Source organism: Phascolarctos cinereus, unplaced genomic scaffold (genome assembly GCF_003287225.1).
Source record: "Phascolarctos cinereus isolate Bilbo 61053 unplaced genomic scaffold, phaCin_HiC Scaffold_726;HRSCAF=1367, whole genome shotgun sequence".
NCBI lineage: Eukaryota > Metazoa > Chordata > Mammalia > Diprotodontia > Phascolarctidae > Phascolarctos > Phascolarctos cinereus.
The window spans coordinates 299614333-299639255 of NW_027556098.1; the positions used below are offsets into that span (position 1 = coordinate 299614333).

Genomic DNA, 24923 nt, shown 5'->3' on the forward strand with positions numbered 1-24923 from the left:
TTGGAGAGCCACGTGGGTGGCTTTTCTAGTAGCTGAACAGCTTGCCTCCCAAGGCATTTCCCCTTCTCCGTCCCTCCATCGCCTCCTCCCCAAAGAGCTGCACCCTCTGCTCTTTGTACTCACCAGGTGAAGAGTTTTTCCTTGATCCTGAGCAGGAGGTTCATGAAATTGCTAAGAAGTCCCGGTGCTTCAGAGGAGCTTGGGGCTTGTGGACTAGCCGCCTCCATGTGCAGGATCTACGTCTGCCTCGCTCTAGTCTAGCACGGTGGGATTTCCACCAAAATGTGCCTGCTGGCCGGGGAAGGGAGGAGGCGGCGCTTGTGGGCAGCTGGCTGAGACTCCTCTCCAACTCGCGGAATCCTTTCTGCCTTGCTCCTTCTGCAGCAAATCATTAACAGTAGAGAGAGGAGAGCCAGACAATCCATTTGCAAATTATAACACTGGCAGTTATGGGGTGCAAAGAACACAGAAGGCAGAGAAAAGGGAGCTTACTTTCGTGGGCAGTCGGTTCTGAGAACTTATGTGCTTTTCATATTTTTATGACTCTTTTTTAATGTCGAGATGATTTTTTTTTATTCCCAGAGTTGCTTTCAGCAGATGACAGAGAGCTAGCAGATACCTAAACATTCTTTTAAAGAATTGTCCCCTCCCCGGTATCTCCCAAGTTCCTTCCTTCTGATTTATTTGCAAAAGGCATTTTCAACAGAAAATATCTAAACCGTTTTTGGTCCGGTGTTATTTTCCTTTGAAAATACTGATGAAAGTATAAAAGGAAAGCGAGAACATTTCTCTGTTGTGTGAGGCATGGTGTATTTCCTTCCTTGTTGGACCTGTTTTAGCTGATTCTTTATATTCAGAGTTGCAGCAAGCTGTGACAGCATAAAAACAAAGTAAGTTTGCCAGCTCTGCTGGTTGGCACCAATTCTGGGATGCCCTGTCCCTGTGCCACTCCATTAGCCGAACCCATGTGCTGAGAAGAAATTGAAAGCAATATCAGACCTCTTGGAACTGGTGCCTGGAGCTTCTGGATCAACCCATTTCTTTCATGTTATTATTTCAGACCATTGTGTACCCCGAGAAGGAAGCATGACCTCCCTCTGCTTCTAAAAGCACTTGGAGACAAAGATCTGACCTTGGCTTTTTCCTGCTCCTCCCAAAATGATCCAAGCTATGATGAATTCAAAGAAGTTTGCCAAGAGTTAAAGGGTTTGGCAACTCCAAAGAGACTTCTAGTAAGAATTTATATTTTAATGTTGAAAAGAAACACTTGTTATTGATAATGAAACATATCTCCCTCTTCTGTGGTAGAGTGAAGATATGGAATGGGCAGTCATGGTCAATGTGTCAGGTTTTGTTTGTTTTAAATTTCTTTGTTACAGGGAGCATTATTTTTGATGGGGAAGGTCTATTGGAAGTAACAATGTTAATTGTTCTTTTTTAAATTATCAAACTTTAAAAAAAAAAAAGAAAAGAAAAGATATACCTATCAATCCAACATCCCTCCCCAAAAAATCAAGTGGAATTAAAAAAGTGACATTTACATGACTTTCTAATGTGGGGCAAGAAGATGATTATTCCGAAACTATTACATGTTCATGTTAACAAAAAAGGAATTATTCCAATACGTTATGATTTAAAGTATGTACACTTGAAGGGAGCTAACTTCATCTCCTAATAAATAAGACCTTACTTTTATATATGACTATAAAGCGATTTTGATAGTGAAGTGGAAAAGGACTTGAACATAGGTCCTTTGACCTCTGGTTTAAGCTTCTTTCTACTACAACAGCCTCTGAAATGTGAAATTTACTTTAGTGGGAGGAGGAAATGGTGACAAATGTATGCAGATTCTTTAAAACTGCATGAAATATTGTTTTGATGATTGTTGTGTGTTTTCTAAAAAAAATGCTCCTTTAAAAACAGCGATAATAACAGTGATTTGTGTGATACATTAAGGTTTCTAAAACATTTTCCTCATTATTCCTATGGGATAAGTAGCAAGATTATTATTATCTCAGTTTTATCAATTACAAACCTGAGGTTCAGTGACTTGTTCCATGTCACCCAGTTATTGAGTGGCACAGCTGGAAGTTGACCCCAGTCTTCTGATTGCAAGTCCCATGTTCTTTCTGTTATACCCAACTACCTAACAGGGAATTTGAATACTGGCAGTAACTTTAACACTGCCCCAGCAATACTCCAAAATGAGGTCATCCCCTACAGATGAATATTGATCGGCCTGCATTATTTTAGTATCAGGATTAAAATACTTTGAGTGGGTTTCTGGGCATCTATCCATAATCTTTTATCGAAGAAAAAAATGCTGCAAAAATAATTTAGGCTTTAGTAGTACAAAAAGAAAAGTTTTATCGGAGTCAACTGATATAACAAGACTTTGTGTATGTTATGTTCCTTTGGAGAAGATTCTGTGACAATCCTTTTCCTATTCATTATCTGTAACAGATTTCAAAAAGAGAAAAAGAAAGTTCCAGAGTTTCAGCTTTTAATAAGAAGCATAAATCTGTGGCTCTAATATAACATGGAATGATAAAAGATACATGCATCCTTTAAGGAAACAGTATCATTTTTTAAGGCACTAATTGAGAATTTCAAGGTTATAATTTTAACTATATATAATTTTGACAAGTCAGAAAATTTATGATTGCTATGTGAGTCATATCTGAACACCATGATAAGAATATATTAACTAAATTATATCTTTTTTAATTGAAAAGAAATTAAATGTGCAAAAGGAAGAAAAATGATGAGGGGGAAATAAGGGAAACTGTGGGTATAAGTACTCATAACTTCTTTATCCCATGATTAATGTTTAAGCTAATTAAACTGTAAGTCCCATGATAGACATTATGAATTTTAACTTTTAAAATGTGAACTATACTTTGGTTGATTGTGTGTGTGTGTGTGTGTGTGTGTGTGTGTGTGTGTGTGACTACTTAAAGTCTATGTTAAAAAAACATATTGTTGCTATCATTCTGGTAAATATACTTGTCACCACTAGAGGCTCACCATGATTCATAGATGAGTGTTACCGGTGTGTTTTCAGTATTTGCTTTTACAAGAGTGTTTGAAGAATCCTACTCAGAATCAACCTGTTTTTTATCTGAATTGCCCTAAGTACATAAGGTACCAATCAACCAAAAAAAATCAAAAAGCCAGAATTATTTAAGACTTTCAAGAAAGTGATACAATCGACCAAAAAGGAGAACAAATCAATATTATTCTGTGCTTATATAGCATTTTTGCTTGGAGAAATTCATTTGATTAGTTCTTTTATTAGGGGAATGCATATTTTCCAGATTATGCTGTATTACTGGATGGATACACCAATTTGCCCATGAAAAAATATGTCTTGGACAGATGCAGCAAGTGGGCAATGAACTGTACCTGGAACTGAAAAGGAGGAGAATAGGCTGGATTGCCTGTCTTTGGAAAACTATGCCTCCCTTTTAATGACTGCAGAGAGACAAAAATGTAGTTAAGTGCTAGACCTAGAACTAGGAAAATCTGGGTTCAAATTCCTCCTCTGACATTTACTAGCTGTGTAATCCAAGGAAAGTCACTTAAGTTCTCTGAGCTACAGGCAACTGGCTTGTATTCATCCACTAAGTTATAGGCAGTATAAAATCTTCATTGTTGTGGGAACCCTCTACAGACAAAATTCACATAATGATTATTGACATTTTAATAACCCTTAAAATTCTTCCTGAAAAAAAGCCTTTATGGTGACACTGTATGGCTGCAAATCATGGAATGTCATAATCTCTAAAGAATTAAAGTTGAGGGTCACTGAAAGGGTAATGGAAGGCATGTGGTGGGCACATCTAAGTTGCATCATATTGCCAAGAATTGTGTAGAAGTGGCATAAAGGGTGTCATCAAAGAAGTGAACTATCAGAAAAGGTGGGTTGGTCATGTGGTAAGAGTCAGGGACAACCAGTGGACAACTTACATGCTCTACAAACATCCATGGAAAGAGATATAAAGTTCCCCAGCACTTTGGATGGACCCCCTTGGAAGAACGTACAGAAAGGCATGGACAAAACCTTCACAGGTTGAGAGGGCGTGGATGGGTTGGATCATTGAAGGAGTATCCACATTGATGATATTACAAATCCTTCAGAGTAGTAAAGGAAGCCTTCCAGGGCTTTGGTGGAGGAAGGACATGGATGAAAATCAGATAAGAATGCAAGGAAGAGATTGTAGTCTGTACTAACTAAAGGAACAGACCTCACACTGATAAAATCAGATCCTTAAAAATATCTCACTATAGGAAACACAAGGTATAACATAAGCTAATCAATCAACTAATCATTTATTGAGCATAAATATATGTCATAAAAATGTCACAGGCTCTCCTTGGAAAGGAACTGAATTTGAAGTTGATAGCCGGGGAACTCTGACATTCCAATGAAATACCTCTTTCCCACAGGGTCCTATATAAACTTCTCCCAGAAGGCATGAAAGCAAGCATATTTTGGAGCTTCTAGGAAGGCAATCACTTCCCCATTAAACCTGCACTAGGAATAACTCACTTTTGTAACAGTGAGGGGAGGGAAGTGAATAGGAGAGTAGCAAAAATTGTCCTTCCTTGTCTTTTTTTTTTTTTTTGGTAAGGCAATTGGGGTTAAGTGACTTGTGCAGGGTCACACAGCTAGTGTCAAGTGTCTGAGGCCAAGTTTGAACTCAGGTCCTCCTGACTCCAAGGCCAGAGCTGTATCCACTGCACCACCTAGCTGCCCCTGTCTTTGCTTCTCTTTGCTGTGACTAGTCTTACTGCTCAGTCACATGAGTGATATTCTTCATTCTCCAAGAGGCACACTGCTCAAAAACCACTTTTCTTTCTTTAAAATGTTCCATTCATTTATTAAGCACAGAATCTTTTTTATTCTTTTTTTATCAGTTCCAAAATCTCTCCCTCCTGATGCCCTTCCCCCACCCGTGAGAAGACAAGAAAAATAAAACCTATTACCATATGTATAGTCATGCAAAATAAATTTTTACATAAGCCATATTCCAGGGAGAGAGAAAGAAAAGGAGAGGAGAGGAGAAAAATATGCTTCACTCTACATTCTATGTCCATCCAGTTCTCCATTTAGAGGTGGATAGCATGTTTTATCATGAGTCCTTTGGAATTGTGGTGGGCCATTGTGTTAATCAGAGTGTCAACTGGACTAAACCGATCTCTCACCTGTGCGTGGCTGGAGCCAAACCGATCAGAGCAGGCAAGAGACAGGAGAATTAGGAATCAACAGAAGTTTAATTTATGAGGGAAATGGTTTGTAAACAGAGTCCTCCTTCCTAAGAAAGTATAGAAACTATGCACTCATGCCACCCCTCCCCCTCAGTGGAGAACCTGCTTTCATGTGGGCAGATTCAGCACATATATCAATGGCTTTGCAGTAAGTTGTAACCCTGACACAGAGAGGTGACAGCAACAATGAAACAAGTTGGATTCATAGCAGGGCTTCATGACCTGAACATGGGTACTGCAGGTGCTTGCTCAAGTTCAGAGAACACCTGGTGCTGGGGTTTTGCTGTAGAAGAGTTCATACAGAGAGTGAGCACAAAGTGTTGTTGTTATGCCAAGATCAGTGCACAGCTTGCTTGCTGGGCCATATCTCTGGAAAACAGGGTGTCTCCTAAGAGAGGAGTTAAAAAAAAGAGGGGTGGTCTTGGCATGGGGATCTTGACAAGAGTTACTCGGTCTTTCACAGTTGATTATCATTAAAATATTGCTGTTATTGTGTAGATTCTTTTTTTTTCTCCCCTTTTTTGGTGAGGTAATCAGGGTTAAGGGACTTGCCCAGAGTCATATAGCTAGTAAGTGTCAAGTGTCTGAGATTACATTTGAACTCAGGTCCTCCTGACTCCAAGGCCAGAGCTCTATCCACTGCACCACCTAGCTGCCCCTTACTGCGTAGATTGTTCTCCTGGTTGTGCTCACTTCACTTTGCATCGATTCATACAGGTCTTCCCAGATTTTTCTGAAACTATCCCCTTTATTATTTCTTACAGAACAGTAGTATACCATCACATTCATATACAACAGCTTGTTCAGCCATTCCCCAATTGATGGGCATCCCCTCAGGTTCCAATTCTTGGTCATCATGCACAAAAAAAAAAGTAGCTAAAAATAACTTTGTATGTATTGGTCCTTTTCTTCTTTCTTACATCTCCTGGGGATATAGTCTGAGTAGCAGTATTGCTGGTTCAAAGGGTATGCACAGTTTAGTAGTCTTTGGGTCTTAGATCCAAATTGCCTTCCAGAAAGGTTGGATTGCTTCACAGCTCCACCAATAATGTATTAGTGTGCCTTTTCTCCCCTCACATCCATTCCACCGTTTGTCATTTTCCTTTTTTCTTTTGTCTCTGCTCTATTGATTTGCTTAAGATATCACCCTTTATGTCTAAATCATTTACCCATTTTAAACTTATCTTGATGAATAGTGAAAAAGCTGGTCTATGCCTACCTTCAGCTAGATCGCTTTCCAGCTTTCCCAATCATTTTTGTCAAATAGTGAGTTCTTGCTTCAATAGCTGGGATCTTCAGACTTATCAAATATTGTGACTGTTCATTTGCTTCAGTATACTATGTATCTAATCTGTTCCATGGATCAACCTTGCTATTTCTTGTTTAGTCATTTTAGACATGTCTGACTCTCCATGAACCTACTTTGGGTTTTCTTGGCAAAGATACTGGAATGGTTTGCTATTTCCTTCTCCAGCTCAATTTATAGATGAGGAACTGAGGTAAACAGGGTTAAGTGACTTGTCCAGTCACACAGCTAGTAAGTGTCTGAGGCTAGATTTGAACTCAGGAAAATGAATCTTTCTGACTTCAATTCTAGTGCTTTATTCACTGCACCACCTAACTGCTGTTATTTCTCACCCTATAACAAATTATTGTGATGATTATAGATTTTTAGTATTCTTGAGATCTGATACTGCTAGGCCCCCTTCTTATTTTTTTCATTGATTTCTTAGATATTCTTGATCTTTTGTTCCTCCAGATGAATTTTGTTATTTTTTTCTAGTTCTGTAAAGTAATTCTTGGGTAGTTTGATTGGTATGGCATCAAATAATTACATTAATTTAGGTGGTATTGTCATTTTTATCATGTTGGCTCAACCTACTCATAAGTAATTAATATTTCTCCAGGTATTTATACATCTTTATTTGTATAAAGAATGTTTTATAATTGCATTCATATAGTTCTTGTATGTGTCTTGGCAGGTAGACTCCCTTACTGTCTGTAGTTATTTTAAATGGAATTTCTCTATTTTTTCCTGTTGGATTTTGTTAGCAATATATGGAAATGCTAATGGTTTGCATGGGTTTGTTTTGTATCTTGAAATTTTGCTGAAGTTGTTACTTGTTTCAATTAGGTTTTTTAGTTGACACTCGAGGGTTCTCTAGGTAAATCACCATATCATCTACAAAAAGTGATAGTTTTGTTTCCTCTTTGCATATGCCTATTTATTTGACTTCTTTTTCTCATTTTATTGCTATAGCATTTCTAGTACAACATTGAAAAGTAATGGTCATAATGGGTCTCTTTGATTTACCCCTGACCTTATTGGAAAGTCTTCTAGCTTATCCCTTTTACAGGTAATGCTTGCTCTTGCTAATCCTGAACTCTTGAACTTAGGGTTACTCTTAAGGCAGCCAACCTCTAGACTGGCCTTGCTCAAGAAAGCTGCTTCTTGGTAGATTCTAAGATTACACTGCCTGGAAAATTAAAATATATCTTCCTTTACACAGAACATTACTGTTCAGGACCATTGTTCATAAATAGTTTTCTGAAACTGTGTTGTTATACATATGTCAGTCTTTCTCATGTGCTTCAACAGGTACTCAATATTTCACAATTGCCTTAGCTGAGTCTACATGTTAAGAAATCTCCAATTGGGATGAGTGGACAAACAGGCTATAGGTGTATATGTATAGTATATGTGTATAGGTGTATGTATAACTCCCAAAGGATTCTATAGGATACAGAAGGATACTGTCTCCTTTCTGCTGTCTCCAGAATCACCCAAGTGTCCCTCATCCTTAAAAAAATCCTCACTTTCCCATGCCCTCAAGTTATTGTCATATATCTCTATTTCTTTTCACTATAGAACTAGAAAAACCTATCTACACTCCTTGCCTCTTCTCCACACTCAATTCTTGACCCTTTGTAATTTGGCTTCAAGCCTCAGCATTTAACTTTCCTGTTATTAGATTTTAAAAAATATATTTTGTTTTTAGCTCATCTTCATTTCTGAATATATTCTTCCCCCTTCCCTACCCAATGAGCCAATCCTTAAAAAAAAAAAACATGCAAGGGCAAAAAAAGGCAGATCAGTAAAACTAGCCAAAATATCAACCAAGTTAGGTGATGCAATGCAACATTCCTGAACTATAGTTACTCTCCTCTTCAAAGGGAAGAATATATCATCTCTTCTCTGAGGCTAAGTTCTGTCATATTACACAACATTAGATTTGGATTTTATTTATTGTTGTTATTGTTCTTTCCATCTACATTATGGTAGTCATTTTATATATTGTTTTTCCTGGTTCTACTTACTTCATTCTGCATTAGTTCATGTAAGTCAACATGAATGTATTAAACAATTTTTACATGCCAAACTTAGTATAGGTACTAAGTGCTGGGGGTATCAGGAAAGATTTTTTTTAAATGGTCCTTACCCTCAAGGAGTTCTCATTCTAAAGGAGGAGACAAAAATGCTAATAACTATACAAAACATGTAAAGTATAAACGGAAAGTAATCTCAGAGAGAAGATACTAACAGTGGAAGGGACTAGGAAAAGCATCTTGAAGAAGACAAGACTTGAAATGAATCATGAAAGAAGACAGGGAAACCAGGAGGCAGAGGTGAGGTTGGACAACATTTCAGGGATGAGAGACAGCCAGTGATGGAAGGATCAAGTAAAGGTTTTAATTTTTTTTTCCAGTATAGGGGAGACATGCTTATAGGCCACAGGAAATGAGTTAGTAGAGCAGAAGAGATTGAAAACAAGTAAAAGAGTGAGGATGAGGAGACAATCTATTGAGCAGATTGAATGGGATTACTTGGACAAGTAGAGGGCTTAGCTAGCCGTGGTAAGGAATAAGACCATTTTATCACGTGATACATGGGTGAAGGAGGAAAAAGTGACAAGATGCGTCTGAGTAATAGGAAATGAGGAAGTGGGGAGGAGAGGAAGTTCTTGGAAAATGGCCTCAATTTTTTTTCTCTAAAATATGAGGCAAGGTTTTCAGTTGAGAGAGTAGGAGGGGGAATCATGAGAAATTTGGAAAGGGATGAAAAGGTTTGGAAGAGCCATGGTGGAGAGTGGGATAGTGATTTGAAATGGGAGATTTAGTAAGATTGCCTAGTAGTAGTGAGGACCCAGTTGAGCTTATGTAACATAAATTTGTAGTGGACCCAGCCAAAATGGTTGTGTGATTTTCTTCACCTTCATTAAGCAGCATGTGTGTAGGAGTGAAAGTGACAAATGGTGAGAGTGATGCAAGGCTGAAGGTTTCAAGAAAAAAGGACAGTATAGAGTTGAATTGGTCAAGATGGGGAGAAGAGGAGATAGTGACTAGTACACTGAAGATGACCTGGGAGGTGTGATGTGAAACTTAAAGTTATTCTGATTTGTATTTTTCTCATTATTAGTAATTTAGAGGAATTTTTAATGTGATTGTTAATAGTTTACAATTTTTAAAAAAATGTTGTTCACTTATCCATTGGGGAATGGCTCTTGATCTTATATGTTTGTCTTAGTTAACTATTTAACTTACCAATGATCATTTAATTGTCACACCTGATAACCTTTTCTCAAGTCTTCATACTTTTTGACTTCTCTACAGCATTTGACATTGTTGACCACCTTCTCTTCCTGAGTATTCTCTCCTCTTTGATTTTTCATGACACGCTGCTTTCTCCTGGTTCTCTCCATGTCTGACTGCTCCTTCTCAGTTTCCTTTGCTAGCTCATCATCCATAGCCTTCCCCCTAACTGTCAGTGCCCCCAAGGCTCTGTCCTTGACCCTTTTCTCTCATCTCCCTAGACCCCTTCGGAGAATTCATCAACTTGATCGATTGAACTATCATCTCTATGCAATTGATTCCTAGATGTGTATATCAAATCCTAGTTTCTCTGTTGAACTCCAGTCTGGTGATACAGGTCATGATCAGGTGATATAGCTCGTTATCTTTTTTCTTCCCAAACCTTTCCCCTCTCCTAAACTTCCCTAATACTGTTGAGGGAATGACCATGCTTCCAGTTACCCCAGTTAACTACTTCAGTATCATACTAGATTCCTTTCTCTTACTTTCCCAAGATATTAAATAGTTGTTAATTTTTGTAATTTCTTTTCTTTGTTTCTTTTCTTTCTCCTATTCTAAATTTAAATACCAAAAAAGAGAGTATTTCCATATACAGAGCAGAACACAATGTTCCAGTAAATGTATATGAAGCTATGAATCATTTCATATAATTTGCTTTTTTAAAAAAAGTATGTAATGAATTCCACATTACTTTTAAAACTGTCCTGCTTGTCTGTGCTTCTGTAACAGACTTCAATTAAGGCTTGGGCTGACCACAAAACCCAAGAAATTTGTATTTCTTCTCAGCTTGGCAAGACAGGAAGCTAATGGGAGATCAGAAAAGGAGAGTGGGTTCCCCCCCATCAAATGGTAGAAGTTTTACAGATTTACCAAGAGAGAGAAGAGAGAAGGCAAGGAGAGCAGAAGAAGGAGATAATGGGGTTCTTCATACAAAGCAGCAAGGCAACTGTGACTGCTGGAGGCAGGGGCATCTACACATTTCAGCATTGTACTCTCACAGTTTTCAGAAGTTCAGGAAATAATTCTTAAATTCTTTCTCCTTGATCTGTTTTCTAGGTCAGTTGTTTTTAATATTAGATAGCTTACATTTTCTTCTTTTCCAGTTCTTTTTTATTTTATTCTAACATTTGAGAACACAGATTCATTTCCATGCTACAATGAAAGATTGGAAAGAAGGAAAGGAAAGAGGAAGGGAGGGAAGGAAGAAAAGAGAAAGAAAAGAAAGGAGGGAGAGAGGAAGGAAACAAGCACTTATGAAGCTTCTACTACGTGCCAGGTACTGTGCTGAATGCTTTAAAAATATCTCATTTGATCATCACAACTCTGGGAAGTAGGTGCTATTATTAATACTATTTTACAGTTGAGGGAAACTAAGGCAGGCAGAGATTAAGTGACTTGCCCAGGGTCACGCAGCTAGCAAATGTCGGAGGCCAGATTAGGGCTCTAGTGGTAGCACATCACCTCACTGAGGAATGCGAAGTGCCCTGTGGTTAATGTTAAAGGAAAAAAATGAAATAAAGGGAAGAGAACATGTCTAATAATATATGAAAAGTGAAACTAATAAATCATGATATTAATTTTCCTGTATGATCTAAGGAAATCAGTCTTATTACTTTATAGGCATAGCAAGTAGATTACATTAATGCTGGAACATTGGAGTGCTTTTGAAACTTTGCCAAGCAGAAATACAAAGGAAAGAGGTTTGGACATTTAGGAAGTAATGAAGCATCTTTAGAAAGTGCTCTTATCAAAAAGTAAGGAGGTAAGCACTTGAGAATTTTGTCCATGCAGAATTGAGTGCATGTAGAAGTGATATTTTAGGCCAGATAATGAACTAACTATACGATTAGACTGCTGACAGCTTTGAAAAGTATTGAAAAACCATAGTGGAGCAAAGCATTGAAAATGCAAACACAGAACTGGCCTGTATCAATTTAAGCCCATTGCACGAAAACTGTTTCCTAACAATTCTCACAAATACCCTTTTCCCCCACCCCTCCCATCTCATCCCACTTGTCAGCAAAAATTAAACGGTATGGTTATGGTGATCTTATTACTCAGATGCTTCTACATCTATAAAATATACTCAAGACATTTACTAATGCAGTACATGATATTGTCATAAATAATTAAAATGATATAAATTCGGAATAACTAAATAATTGAAACACTCATCAAATAAATCAGCTAAATACCATCTGAGCTTGAATGTCTTTGATTTTTATGTTACTTGTTTTCTCATTAAATCAGGTCTAATAAAAAGCAGTTAATCTTTCAAATCATTAGTACCAAACAGCTTGTTTCTAAGGTAACACCAGCTTAGAGGAGGAAAAACTGAATTGCTTCTGTGAAAAAGGTCCTAAATTAGGCATGAAGTTTGCAAGCTGTCTTCACAGATGTAACTGATCCTTTATCAATCGCTTAAAATTTTTTTGAACTTCTATCCTAGCACAGAACTAGCACTGGGGACTATCCTAGCACTGAGGCCTACAAATATAGCAATCAGTTCATACCACCAGGGAATCCTATGATGGAACCCAAGCACTATAGTATAGGGAAACTTTTAGAATTGTCCATTTATGATAGGTGAACCAGGTACTATAACTCCTGGGTTAAGTAGTTACAAAATATTAAGCATAGAATGATACAAAATGTGACTAGTCACACAAACAACTCAATGTCACAAAACAAAGAGAGTTACAAACAAACATCTAGCCGAACAGAACTACTCTCCATCTCCTATATTTGTCTTGAGCTCTCTTCTCTATATCTTTGCTCACAACATTGCTTAATGTCTGGAATGAACTTCATCTTCCCTCTCTATGTTGATTACCCCTCCTCCCCATCCTTTACAATGCTATTAAAATGCTGCCTCTTTTATGAAGCTTTCTTGGACCAACTCCCAGGTGAAAATGATCTTTTCCTCAAATTTCCTATACTTTGATATCTTCTTTGCACACATTTCCCTCTTCCTCGTATTATCTTTCATTTGCATATTTGCCCTCTCCCCCTCTCTTAAAATCTAAGTTCCTTGAGAATAGTCAGGGTCAAATTTATTTTTGTTCCTCTAGCACTTAGCATATAGAAGACATTTAATAAATGTTAAATAAATTTGAACTTCATTATATTTGTACTGTCATGGCATTTATTACATTAAAAAATCTCATCCAAAGTCACCATTTATGTAAGTTGGAACTATGCCAAAAAAGCTATTAAGCTGTGCCTTTGACCCAGTGATACTGCTACTAGGTCTACATCCCAAAGAGATCAAAGAAAGAGGAAAAGGATACACTTGTAGAAAATTATTCATAGCCATTCTTTTTGTAGCAGCAAAGAATTGGAAACTGAGGGGGTACCTAGAAATTGGGAAATAGCTAAACAAATAATGGTATATCTATATAATGGAAAACTACTGTGTTTTAAGAAATAATTATGGGGATGGCTTCAGAAAAACCTGCAAAGAGTTATACGAACTGATGAAAAGTGAAGTGATCAGAACTGGGAGAACAATTTATATGATAATGGTATTGTAAAAATAGTCAATTTTGAAAGACTTAAGAACTCGGATCCACACAATGACCAAGCACAATTCCAAAGGACTCATTACAAAACATGCTATTCACCTCCAAATAGACAGACTGAGGTATATTGAATATATATATACATATATGTGTGTGTGTATGTGTGTGCATGTGTGTGACACACATACATACACACACATACATATATATATATGTACTTACATACATACATACATATAAAGGCCTTAATTTTAAAAAAAACACAATAAACCACCAAACCCACAACTTCCAACACCTCATCCAGAGCCAGAAATTATGAATGGTGCCTGTGAATCCTTTAGTGCCTCAAAGATAACTCCAAGGTCATGAACCTGGGAGACTAGGAGAAGAGGTGTGTCATTAAGAGGTTAGAGGGAAAGGATATGTTTAGGAGGGAAGATGATAAATTCAGTTTTGGTTTGTTTGTTTTCTTAAGTTTTTGCAGACAGAGCCAGCTTTATCTGAACCACCAGAATTGGGCAGTTGTCATTGGGTTTGAGGAATGTTAGGAGATTCTCTATCATATCCTGGACCCAAGCCATCAGAAAACAGGGGATATCTGTATGTTATGAGGTCAACATTTAGTACTTCTTAGCATGGAGTCACTAATCACTACAATTCATCTTTTCTTCCTCTGGCTCTTAATGGGCAACAATTGCTCAATTTTTATGTTAATAAAAGATTGAAAACCATTGCTCTATATCATATTGCCTGCTCCCCAAGATCACAATGATAATAGTAGCTCACATTTATATAACACATTAGATGCATTATCTCTGATCCTCACAGCAATCCTGCAAAATAGCTGCTATTATCCCCATTTTGATGTTATTGTTCAGTTGCTTCAGTCAAGTCCAACTTTTTGTGACCCAATTTGGGGTTTTCTTGGCAAAGATAGTGGAATTGTTTTCCATTTCCTTATCCAGTTCATTTTACAGATGAGGAAACTGAGATAGACAGGGTTAAGTGACTTAACCCAGGTCACAGAGCTAATAATTGTCTGAGGCTGGATTTGAATTTAGGTCTTCCTGACTCATGTCTAGGCACTCTATCCACTGCACCCCATTTTACAGATGAGGAAAATGAGGTGGAATTCAAACTCAGATCTCCCTAACTCCAAGTCTGTCTTGCTATCCCTGGTGGCATATTGCCCCTCAATATAATCTAGCTAGGGAGATGGCATATAAATGAAAAGAAAATTAATAATATAAGGCAACACATAATAAAAGCCTCTATCACTTAGACACAGGGAAGCAATAGTCCAGAGGAAGGAATGATCATTCTGGGCTGAAAAATCAAAGAAGGCTTCTGGAATGAAGTAGAAACCAGATAAGTAGCATAAGCCTATATTTAGAAGCAGAAATAAGCAAAATGCTTTCTAGGAATAGCCTGAATAGAAAAGGGGAGAAGAGTTTATTAGGAAACAATGAAGAAAAAAGTAGAAAATTTAGGTTAGAATCAGGGCCTTAAATACTGGGTTAAGAAACTCAGACTTTATCCTACCCTCAATAGAGAGCCATTTAAGATTCTTGATTGGAGGAATGGCATGATGAAAAAAGTATTTTGGGAAGACCTGTTAATATGGAGGCAGGGTTAAATGGTGTGTCTGCCATCTGAGGACCATCCCAGATACATTTAGAGACACTCATTACCAGATGGGTCACAGAATAATGACTATTTCAGATCCAGCAACTCTTTTTTAAATAAGTTTTTATTGATGTTTTTATTTTCATATCATCTACATTTCCCAGTGTGTCCTTCCCTCCACTTCCTCTAGAAAGCTATCCTTATAATAAAGAATTTTTTTTCTTTTTAGGCAATTGGGGTTAAGTAACTTGCCCAGGGTCACACAACTAGTAAGTATCAAGTGTTTGGTCTGCGGCCGGATCTTATGATAAAGAATTTTTAAAAGAAGAAAGAAGTTATGCAAAATAAACCAATCTATCAAAAAGTCTGATGTGTTTTGGGTTTGTTTGCTTTTTGGTTTTTTGTTTTTGGCTTTTTGGTGAGGCAATCAGAGTGAAGTGACTTGCCCAGGGTCACACAGCAAGTAAGTGTCAAGTGTCTAAGGCCAGATTTGAACTCAGATCCTCCTGACTCCAAGGCCAGAGTGCTATCTACTACACCACCTAGCTGCCCCTCCAAAATCTGCTATTACATCCTATATAGAACCCCCATGATCTCGAAGTTCTGCAAAGGAACTAACAGAAATGCCTACTCATATCTCTTCTTTAGGATCAAGCTTGGTCATTATAATCTATGCTGTTGTTTTTTTCCATTTGCATTGTTGGATTTGTGTATATTGTTCTCCTGGTTCTGTTACTTCACTTTGCATCAGTTTCTATAAGTCTTTCCATGCTTCTTGTTCATCTTGTTCATTATTCTAACAGGACATTAATGTTCCATTACATTCACGTACCATAGTTTGTTTAGTCAATCATTCAGTCAATGGGCATCTACTTTGTTTCCATTTCTTTGCTACTACAAAAAGGTTGCCATGAATATTTTGGTGTACATAGGGCATTTTATTAGACATAGCAATTCTTGAAAACTATCTACTAAGTTGGAAAGGGGTTGTAATCTTCACAGGGAATAGAAATATCAATGATGATAAAATAATGAATCCTGGAAGCATCTGAATCGTCTTCCAGTGGTGTGCAGGATGTATTGAAGGCGGTGCAACACTGGAGGAAGGAAGGCCAATTAGGAGACTATTGTATAATCCAGGCATAAGGCAATAAGGACCTAAATAAGAGCTGTGAGAATGGGAATGGAAAGAGAAAGATAAAAGCAAATGTAATGACTGAAAAACTCAGGAGGCAGAGTTTCTGGGTAATTAATAATCAATTTATTAATCAAGATAGCTAATAATATATAAATTGATGGTCTTTGGTTTCTCTTGGCAAACCAAAGACAAAATATGGAGAGCCTGAAAGCTTTAATATACTTTTAGAAAGGGGGATACCTCTGACAAGTGACAATTGGTGGACATTTAATGATGAGGTGGGCCAGAAATCTCACCTCCTCCTGTTGAGTATGTGGCTTGATGATGAGACTCACCTGCCTCCAGCAATCTGGACAAGGGAATCCATCTCCATCCAGACCACTCTGGTTGGTTTTCTCCTTCATGACCTGGGTCACCCTAAATTCAAAGGACAAAGTGCCTGTTTTCCAGTTCCTTGTGATGTTTTGATTGATAGTGGAGTTTTAAAATATATATATATATATATTGAACCAATAATGAATTTTTTAAAAAATATTGAATTGTATGCTTGATATAAACCCTATATGTTCCAAGATGTAAAGGCTTCAAGTATGGGACAGTTGAAGATTTAACATATCTGTTATCTAAGGGTCAACCTAGTTAATTTCAGAGAAACTCATTGAACTGATCTTCCCTGCTGGTAAATGCACCAAATATGGGGGTACTAGGACCCAAACTAAAGCCAAACTCAAGACTCAGACACAGATGAGTTGTATTAGCTCCTGACTTGCTTGCTCTCTCACATCTCAGTTCCTTTCGCTCTCTTCCATATATACTCACTGAATCTTCTCCTCATTCACTCTCTACTCACCCTTTCTGATCTACTTTGATCAAATCTCTCTCCACACTACTGTTATGTTTGAAAATTAAAGTAAACTGAAAGACAATTGTCTCTGAGCATGATCAATTTATTAGTTAAGCTAGCAGTAACCAATAAATTGTATCCATAGCCTCTCAATAAAGACCCCAAAGGTAGGCCCTACTAGCCTTCATATAGTTTTGGGAAGTATAGAGTTGGGTAAGTGAAAAAGACAATGTGATTGGTTAAGGGTTACATTGGTTATATTGGTTTATAGTATTGTGGGTATGGTGACAATATGATTAATTACATCAAAGAAAGCTGGCTAGCCCCCACATGGGCTAGTAAGCACCACTCTCTGATAATTAAGGAATGCTCATTATTTTATGGGACCCATCTGCATCTTGTAATCTTTGCCAGGCAATCAAAATTACCAGACTTGCTATCTTCTTGGAAAATATAAAAACTCCCCTATTTGTACAAGGACAGGAAGAGACAGACAATATATCTCGTGAAAATATACCAGGTCAGTTTGTAAGCCTTTAAAGACAGATAAACAGATGTCCTGCAATTTTCCAGAAGCTAAGTGTATGAGGGAAAACAAGTTTTCTTTTAATTAAATTAAAGTAACTCAAAGAGAAAGCAAGATTTCTGAACTCAACTCAAGGTAACTCTAGACATATAGATAAGTCTAGAAAAGATAACTCTAGGCAGATGTAGACTCAATTATAAAAATCAATATGGCATAAAATCAACCTCCTTTGATTCAATGACAACACTTCCTCAATGAATCACTAACTGACATGCCAATAATCAAATGACATCAAATCTATCTGCCTTTCAGTATTGAATCACCAGGATACAAAAAGACCTGAAGGCATTAAACACTTCGTTAAAGATTGTTAATTGTTAGGCCCAGATATTCTACCATGATGGGAATAGTGTGAGAGGAGAACGAGAGGAGATCCATTTGGGGACAATCCTCTTAGGCAAGCAGGCCTTACAGAGATTGTAGTGATGGGGAAAGAATGAGAAGAAAGGGTGAACATTCAGGCTTTTTCTTAGTTACTCATTCCCAATGTCCATTTCATCAGCACATCATATCTTAGAACTCAGATATCTCATGCAGTCATCTGGTTTCTGAAAACATCTGCTCTTGGGCATTCTGGAATGGGCCTGTTCTCAGAGCAGCTCTAAAGGGAAGGGCTTCTCCTGGAAGATCTTCTTTGGTTCAGATTACTTGTAGAGATTCTTAGATGTTTCTCCTAAAATCTGCCAGTTACAAGACAATACAATTTAGTACAACCTCTTGCTTTTCCATTCACTAGTTTATGTGATGAAAACTAGCTCAAACTTTATGGTTCTAATCCTATTAACAACAGAGTTATAAGAGGAATGTCATATTAGGAACCCATAGTTCACATGAAACATCAGAAAATTTAAGTTTTTATATAACCCTGTATGTACCTGATATAGACATTGCTAACAACAAGATGAAGGAAGAATACTAAAAAGAAATTCATGAGGATCTGACTTGTAACATAAGCCCTTCTGGTTAAAGATTTAGTATTTTCCAAAGTAGACATGTAAGCTAAGGTTAAGATTGCTTTTCCTTTTTTTAAAAAAAAATTATTTTTCCCAATTGCATGTAAAAACAATTTTTAACAGTTGTCTTTTTAAAATGTTCCAAATTCTCTCTCTCTCCCTCCCTCTTCTCTCTACCCCCTGAGACAGTAAGCAATTTGCTATAGGTTATACATGTGCAATCATGCAAAATGTATTTCCATTTTAATCATGTTGTGAAAGAAACCAAAATAAAAAGAAGGAAAAGAAAGAAAAAGAAAAAACTTAAAGAAAGTCAAAAACAGGATGCTTTGATCTGTATTCAGACTCTATCAGTTAAGAGTGCTTTTCCAAAATGGCATTGATTCCACTATCAACTTCTTAAGACTGGTGTTCATTTATTTCATTCTTTATCTCAGATTTAAGCCTCATAAAGGAAAAAACTTCAGTTTTATTACTTATAACAGTGCTGCGATGTAAATTAGCAAATTGTTATGTTGATATATTTAGGAAATTCAAATAACAACTGAGATATCAAAACCTAAACATTTTAAAGTACCACAGAAGGTAGAACTCTAAATACCTTTTAAATTAAGCATACCCCCCCAAACAAACAAACAAATAAACAGAAAATGCCTGGTTTGTGTAGAGAGTAAGTAATTTTATATATATACGTATATGCACATATGTATAAAGTCTTGAACCAAATTTTTAGAACTTATTATTAAAACATGTCCCATTAGAATGACTTACATTTGACATATATAATTATCTGATCTTGTTACTTTTTCAAACTTTTCCATTCCAGCTAATTCCACACCAGCCAATTTCTACCTCAAGAGGATTAGACTCTTAAGGATCTCATACCATACACAAACACATAGGTAACAACACTCTTTATAATTACTTCTATTTCTAGGTTCAATGGCTACACAAATGAGTTTACTTAAAATATGTTTATTTAACTCCAATTGTAACAAAAGACCTGGGATAGGATATGTAAATATGCTAAGTAATTAAATCTAAATTATATACAGGTAATAGTGTATAGCATGTGTTGTTAACCATGTTCAAATGGAAGAGACATTACACAGACCGACAATTGCTCTTAAATACTCTCTAAACAATGGGGATGTACTTCAGGTAACTTTTGTGTAATTTGCTTGAATTTCAGAGCATGCTCTATATAAAAGTTTATTTCAAGGACATAACCTTACATATGAATATATTATTATTAGTGGATAGATGACAATCCCAAGTACTCATCTACTTAGTTGTTTATGATATGGAAATGATTATAATTTCAGATTTAAAACAGTAAGATCCTATAAACTTGCATCCTATAGCAGTGCAGAGGTGCTGGAATATCACAACAATAAGATTCATTACAGTTTGACCTGCCCTGGTTAGAGAGATTTGCTATGAAGAGAAGAAACAGGGATATGATTATAACAGCATGAAAACTGGTCCTCCAGGCATAAGCCTAAAGGCACAGAGTCACTCAACATAGGTATGATAGGATAAAGCATCTTTAGTTCCATTTGATTTCAAGTAAGAAATGTATTTAACCTTTTGGAACAGTCAATCATACAACAGAGGTGCATATCCAGATTAACCAGGTAGGAAGTTTTTTGTATGGGAAACTGAGTCAAAAGGGTTTTACCTTAGTCTTCACAAGGTTGCCCCTCAATTGTTCCCCAGGGACAGATATCTACCAGTAGCAGTTCACAGATTTCACGCCTGTTGAGCTGCTGGCTTGATATCCTTGAGTTTGCCAGGAGCTGGAGGTATGAGGAATAATAAATTTTCTTTTAATTATAACTTTACACTAAGTCATTGGGAAATCAAGATTCCTGAGCTCAACTCAAGGACATAGAAAGGTAACTTTAGGCAGATGCAGACTCATTTATAAAAATCAATACAGCATAAAATCAATTACGTTGTAGAATCAATATAGTAGAAATCAATAGAGCAGAAACTCAGGGTAATATTAATTCTGATCTTTTCACTACTACTCTCAAACCACACCTACTGCCAAGCTCACAAACATTCAACAACAATTCTAGCTCTCCAACTTCATTTTTTGTAGGATTTAACATTCATCATCAAGACTTTCTGAGCTCTAGTGATAGCACCATTCTTATCACACTATACCATTTTTTTTCTATTTACCTTATTATCATCTTCTATACAGGTCTTTCCTTAACCAAAGTTGGTCAATGAATTTCTCTTTGCAACCACCTCATTCTCTTTAGATAGTTCAACATAGTGCCTGGCACATATAAGGGTTTAATAAATGTTTTTGTTTACTTAGCTGACTAATAGCTCTCTGTCTGGTCTTCATCAGAGCTACGTATGCTTTTGTAACAATCTCTGGTAAGGTGTTGGCTAGCGGCAAAGACACTGGGATTTGTATCTCTTCTCAGCTTGGAAACAGAGGAAACTAACACAAAATCAGCCATTGGATGGGAAGGTGGAGGTTTTCAGGTTCAGGGTAAGGGCAGGAGTCTGGAGGAACTCTCAAGGAGAACAAAAAGAGAAGAGAGATGTGGTAGTTATCCCAGGGTAACAGTATGACCATGACAGCCCGAGTCTCTGACAACTGCAGTTCCTTTATTGAAGATTGTGACAGATGACTTCTAAATGGACAAAAGGAGAGATATGTAACTGTGTTTATTATAGAAGCTCACTCCAGTAGCAGGGACCCTGAGACGAAACTAGAACAAGGAACAGGTGTTTCCTACCCTGCCACTGCTAAGTATCCCTTAATTATGTGTTTTTTAAAAAATTATGTTAAAATATACATCTGAATTTAATGTTGATTCTCATAAATACTTATGGATGGATGATCTTGTCCCTCTGTTGGCAACATAAGTGGCAAAAGAGTTCTGGGAGCCACAAAGCAAAGAGTGACCATTACTAGTTCAAGACTGAGGGGAAAAGATTTTTTTTTCTGTTTAGTTACTTCCCTTCTTATCTTAAATGGATTAATTTTATTTATGCAGAAGCTTTTAAGTAGCATGTAATCAGAGTTATTTATCTTTTGTAGTTGCTTTTATCCTCAGTTTGGCTGAGAATACATCTATCCATAGCTATGAGAGGTATATGATATGCTTGTTTTCTAATTTTTGTAAGAATGGTCTTTCATATTGAAGTCATATATGCATTTAGATTGAATTGTGGTGTTGGTTGAAACCTAACTTCTGCCTGACTGTTTTCTAGTTTCCCCAGAAGTTTCTTTCTAATCAAATGTGGAATTCTTTCTTAGGTAATTTGTGTTTTCCTCTTTATGGAGCACTGAGTTACTAGTTTCCACTATTTTTGTTTCACACATATCTAGTCTATTCCATCTATCTACCTCTCTATTTTTCACCAATACCAGACGGTTTTGATAACTTCTGCTTTATAATATAGTTTAAGGTCTAGAAGGACTATTCTTTCTTCATTCATATATGTTTTGATTGTTTCCCTTGTTATTCTGCATCTTTTGCAGGTTAATTGTGTTACTCTTTTAGCAAGTTCTGCAAAGTAGGCTTTTTAAAAAACATGATTGGTGTATATTAAAATTGTAAAACTTTGGTAGTTGAATTGCTAACTAATTTATGGAATTGTGAAATGGGGGCAGGCATAAACAGTTCATAAACAGTTGGGTACTCACCAAGAAAGATCATTATGGCAGCTGGGAGTAATGCTTTGTCTTGATAGAATTTAATAAAGGTACAGCCTCAGCCACTGACACTAACTAGCTATGTGACCCTGGGTAAGTCACTTAACCCTGATTACCTAAGCAAAAAAAAAAGAATTTAATAAAGGTAAACTAAGACACAGAATTCTGAGCTTTTTCAGTTTATTAGCAGAGTACGAATCTGTTAACAAAGTGGGTCAGATATCTACCTTAGTTATGCTAATGACCCAGAAGGATGCATAGTTTCTATTCATAAGTATAGAAAAATGAACAGAAGTAGGTAAGTGAGGAAAATAATAAAATTGGTTATAGAGTCGGCAGCATTATAGGGGTGAGGACAACATGATTGGTTACATTAAGAAGAGTAGGCTAACACTCACATAGAGCTAGCAACCACCCTTCTCTGTCTTAGTAATGTTTGATTGATTTAGGGGACCCATCTACATCCTAAGGCTAGATAGTGGACTAGGGATAGCAGACTCCTTAGCTCCTAAGAAGGAGATAAGACTCTTCTTAACTGTACAAGGACAGGCAAGGATGGACAGTATATCTTGTGGAAATGGACCAGGTCACCTTGTAGGCCTTCAACAATAGCAAACAGAGGCAATTAGGTGGCGCAGTGGATAAAGCACTGGCCCTGGAGTCAGGAGGACCTGAGTTCAAATCTGGCCTCAGATATTTACAAGCTGTGTGACCCTGGGCAGGTCACTTAACCCCACTGCCTAGTCCAAACAAAAAAAAAAAGAAGTAACAATAGCAAACAGATGTCATGGAATTTTTAAGGAGCTGAAGGTATGAGAGATAGTAATTTTTCTTTTAGCTAAGTCAGAGGAGAAGCTAAACTTCTGTGACTAAGAAATGTTTGTTGTTTGAGCTCACCTGCAAAATAAGAGATAGATCAGACTTCCTGATTTCCACATATGTCCCTCAAGGATAACAGATTTTCTTGAGGCAAGAATAGAAGAGTGATTAGAAGAAGAACTGAACTTTTAAACTTAGCTCATACGCAAAGAGACAGAATGGGGCAATCATACAGAACAGGATCAATTACAGAATAGAATCAACTATAAAATATTACAGAATCAATTTAATTTCTTCAGCTTCAATAACATTTTAATAAGGCACAGAGGGTATAGGGACAAATGGCACAGAAAGTACAGAGATAAAGAGCACAGCACAGAAAGTACAGAGACAAATGTTGCAAAAAGGGGAAGAGGCAGAGGGCATGGAAACAGGGATAAGGTAGTAGAGTAAGGGAGGCAGTGTGGGATAGAGAATAGGGAGTAGGGAGGCACATAGAGTAACTTAAATAACTACAGATTGGAATTTGGAGAACTGAGCAGCATGGACTCAGATGGAGATGGAAAAGTAGGGGAGGGGCAGGATTTTGGGGTCTCATAGGATTTTGGTGTGGTATAGACTAACTCTTATCCATGCTACCTTAGGGTTAGTTCATTAACATATTCACATCATCTCAAAGTTACCAGCAACATTTTGTATTCTGCTAGTCTTATTTCAGATGTCTAAAGCTTATTTGAAAATTATGTATCATAGAATCAGAAGGTCCTGATTTAGCACATGGCCTCAGGATGTGAGTTTTAGGTAATATATGATTCAATTTACAAATTATGTTCCTTTGATCTTTAGGATAGTCTGTAAATGACCTCTAAGTTACCTTTTGCAGTCTTACTTCATGCTATTGTTGCATTATTCTGGCTGCTTATAAACTTTCTTACTATTCTGACTAGAAGGAGAGGGATGTGGTCAGTGGGACCAGAAAAAGATAGAACTTTTATACTGAAATATTGTAATTTTTATTATATTGGCAATGCCCAGCCACAAGCACTGAATATTCCTTGTTATTTAAGCTGTTCTTTTCTTCTCAAAGAAATAAAGCATTCTGTAATTGAATCTGTATTTTCTGTGCTTTCATAGATTGATGGTGGTGATAATGCTGCTGCTGCTGCTGCTGATGATGATGATGATAAAGCTAATATTTACATAGCACTTACTATGTGACAGGTACTAATTGGCTCCCAAATGCTTTATGCATTTTGTACTTATTTGGAATAGGATATCCCTTTCTTTTTTTACATCTTGGGTTTTGATATTATTATATAGAAATGCAGTTTATTTCTGACGGTTCATTTTGTAGCCTGCAACTTTGATGAAACTATTAATTATATCAATTAATAACTGCTGGTTCCCTAGAATTTTTGGAGGAAACCATTGCAAATGGAGATGGCTTTATTTTGTTTTATCTATCCTTTATGCCCTTAGTTGTTTTTTTTTCCTCTTGTCATTTCTATCACTAGCATTCCTAGAACTAATAACAATGGGGAGAATGTATATCATATTATTGGAAAAGGTTCTAATGTGTCCCCATTTCATATGATGCTTGCTTTTTGTATGGATAGTTCTTATAATAATAAAAAAGTCTCTCTATGCCTATTCACTGTAGAGGCTTTTAGTATAAATGAGTTTTGTACTCTGTTAAAGGCTTTTTCCTCATCTATTAAAATAATCATGTGGTTTGGGATGTTTTTGTTTTCATCGTGATTAATGATGTTGATTTTTTTTCCTAATGTTGAACTTTCCTTACATCACTGATATAAATCCCACTTGATCATAATGAGTGATTTATTCGATGAATTGCTATAGTCTGACAGGATTTTTTATTTAAAATTTTTG

General features: G+C 36.7%; 1 protein-coding gene across 1 annotated transcript in view; it reads right to left on the reverse strand.

Moving 5' to 3' along the window:
• Positions 1-578, reverse strand: part of SLC35F2 (solute carrier family 35 member F2) — a 73399-nt gene extending 72821 nt beyond the window's left edge. The window contains exon 1 of the mRNA XM_020996174.2: positions 124-578. Within this exon, the coding sequence (XP_020851833.1) occupies positions 124-227 (104 nt within the window). The 5' untranslated portion in view covers positions 228-578. The remainder of the gene's footprint in view (positions 1-123) is intronic.
• Between the last annotated feature and the right edge of the window lie 24345 nt (positions 579-24923).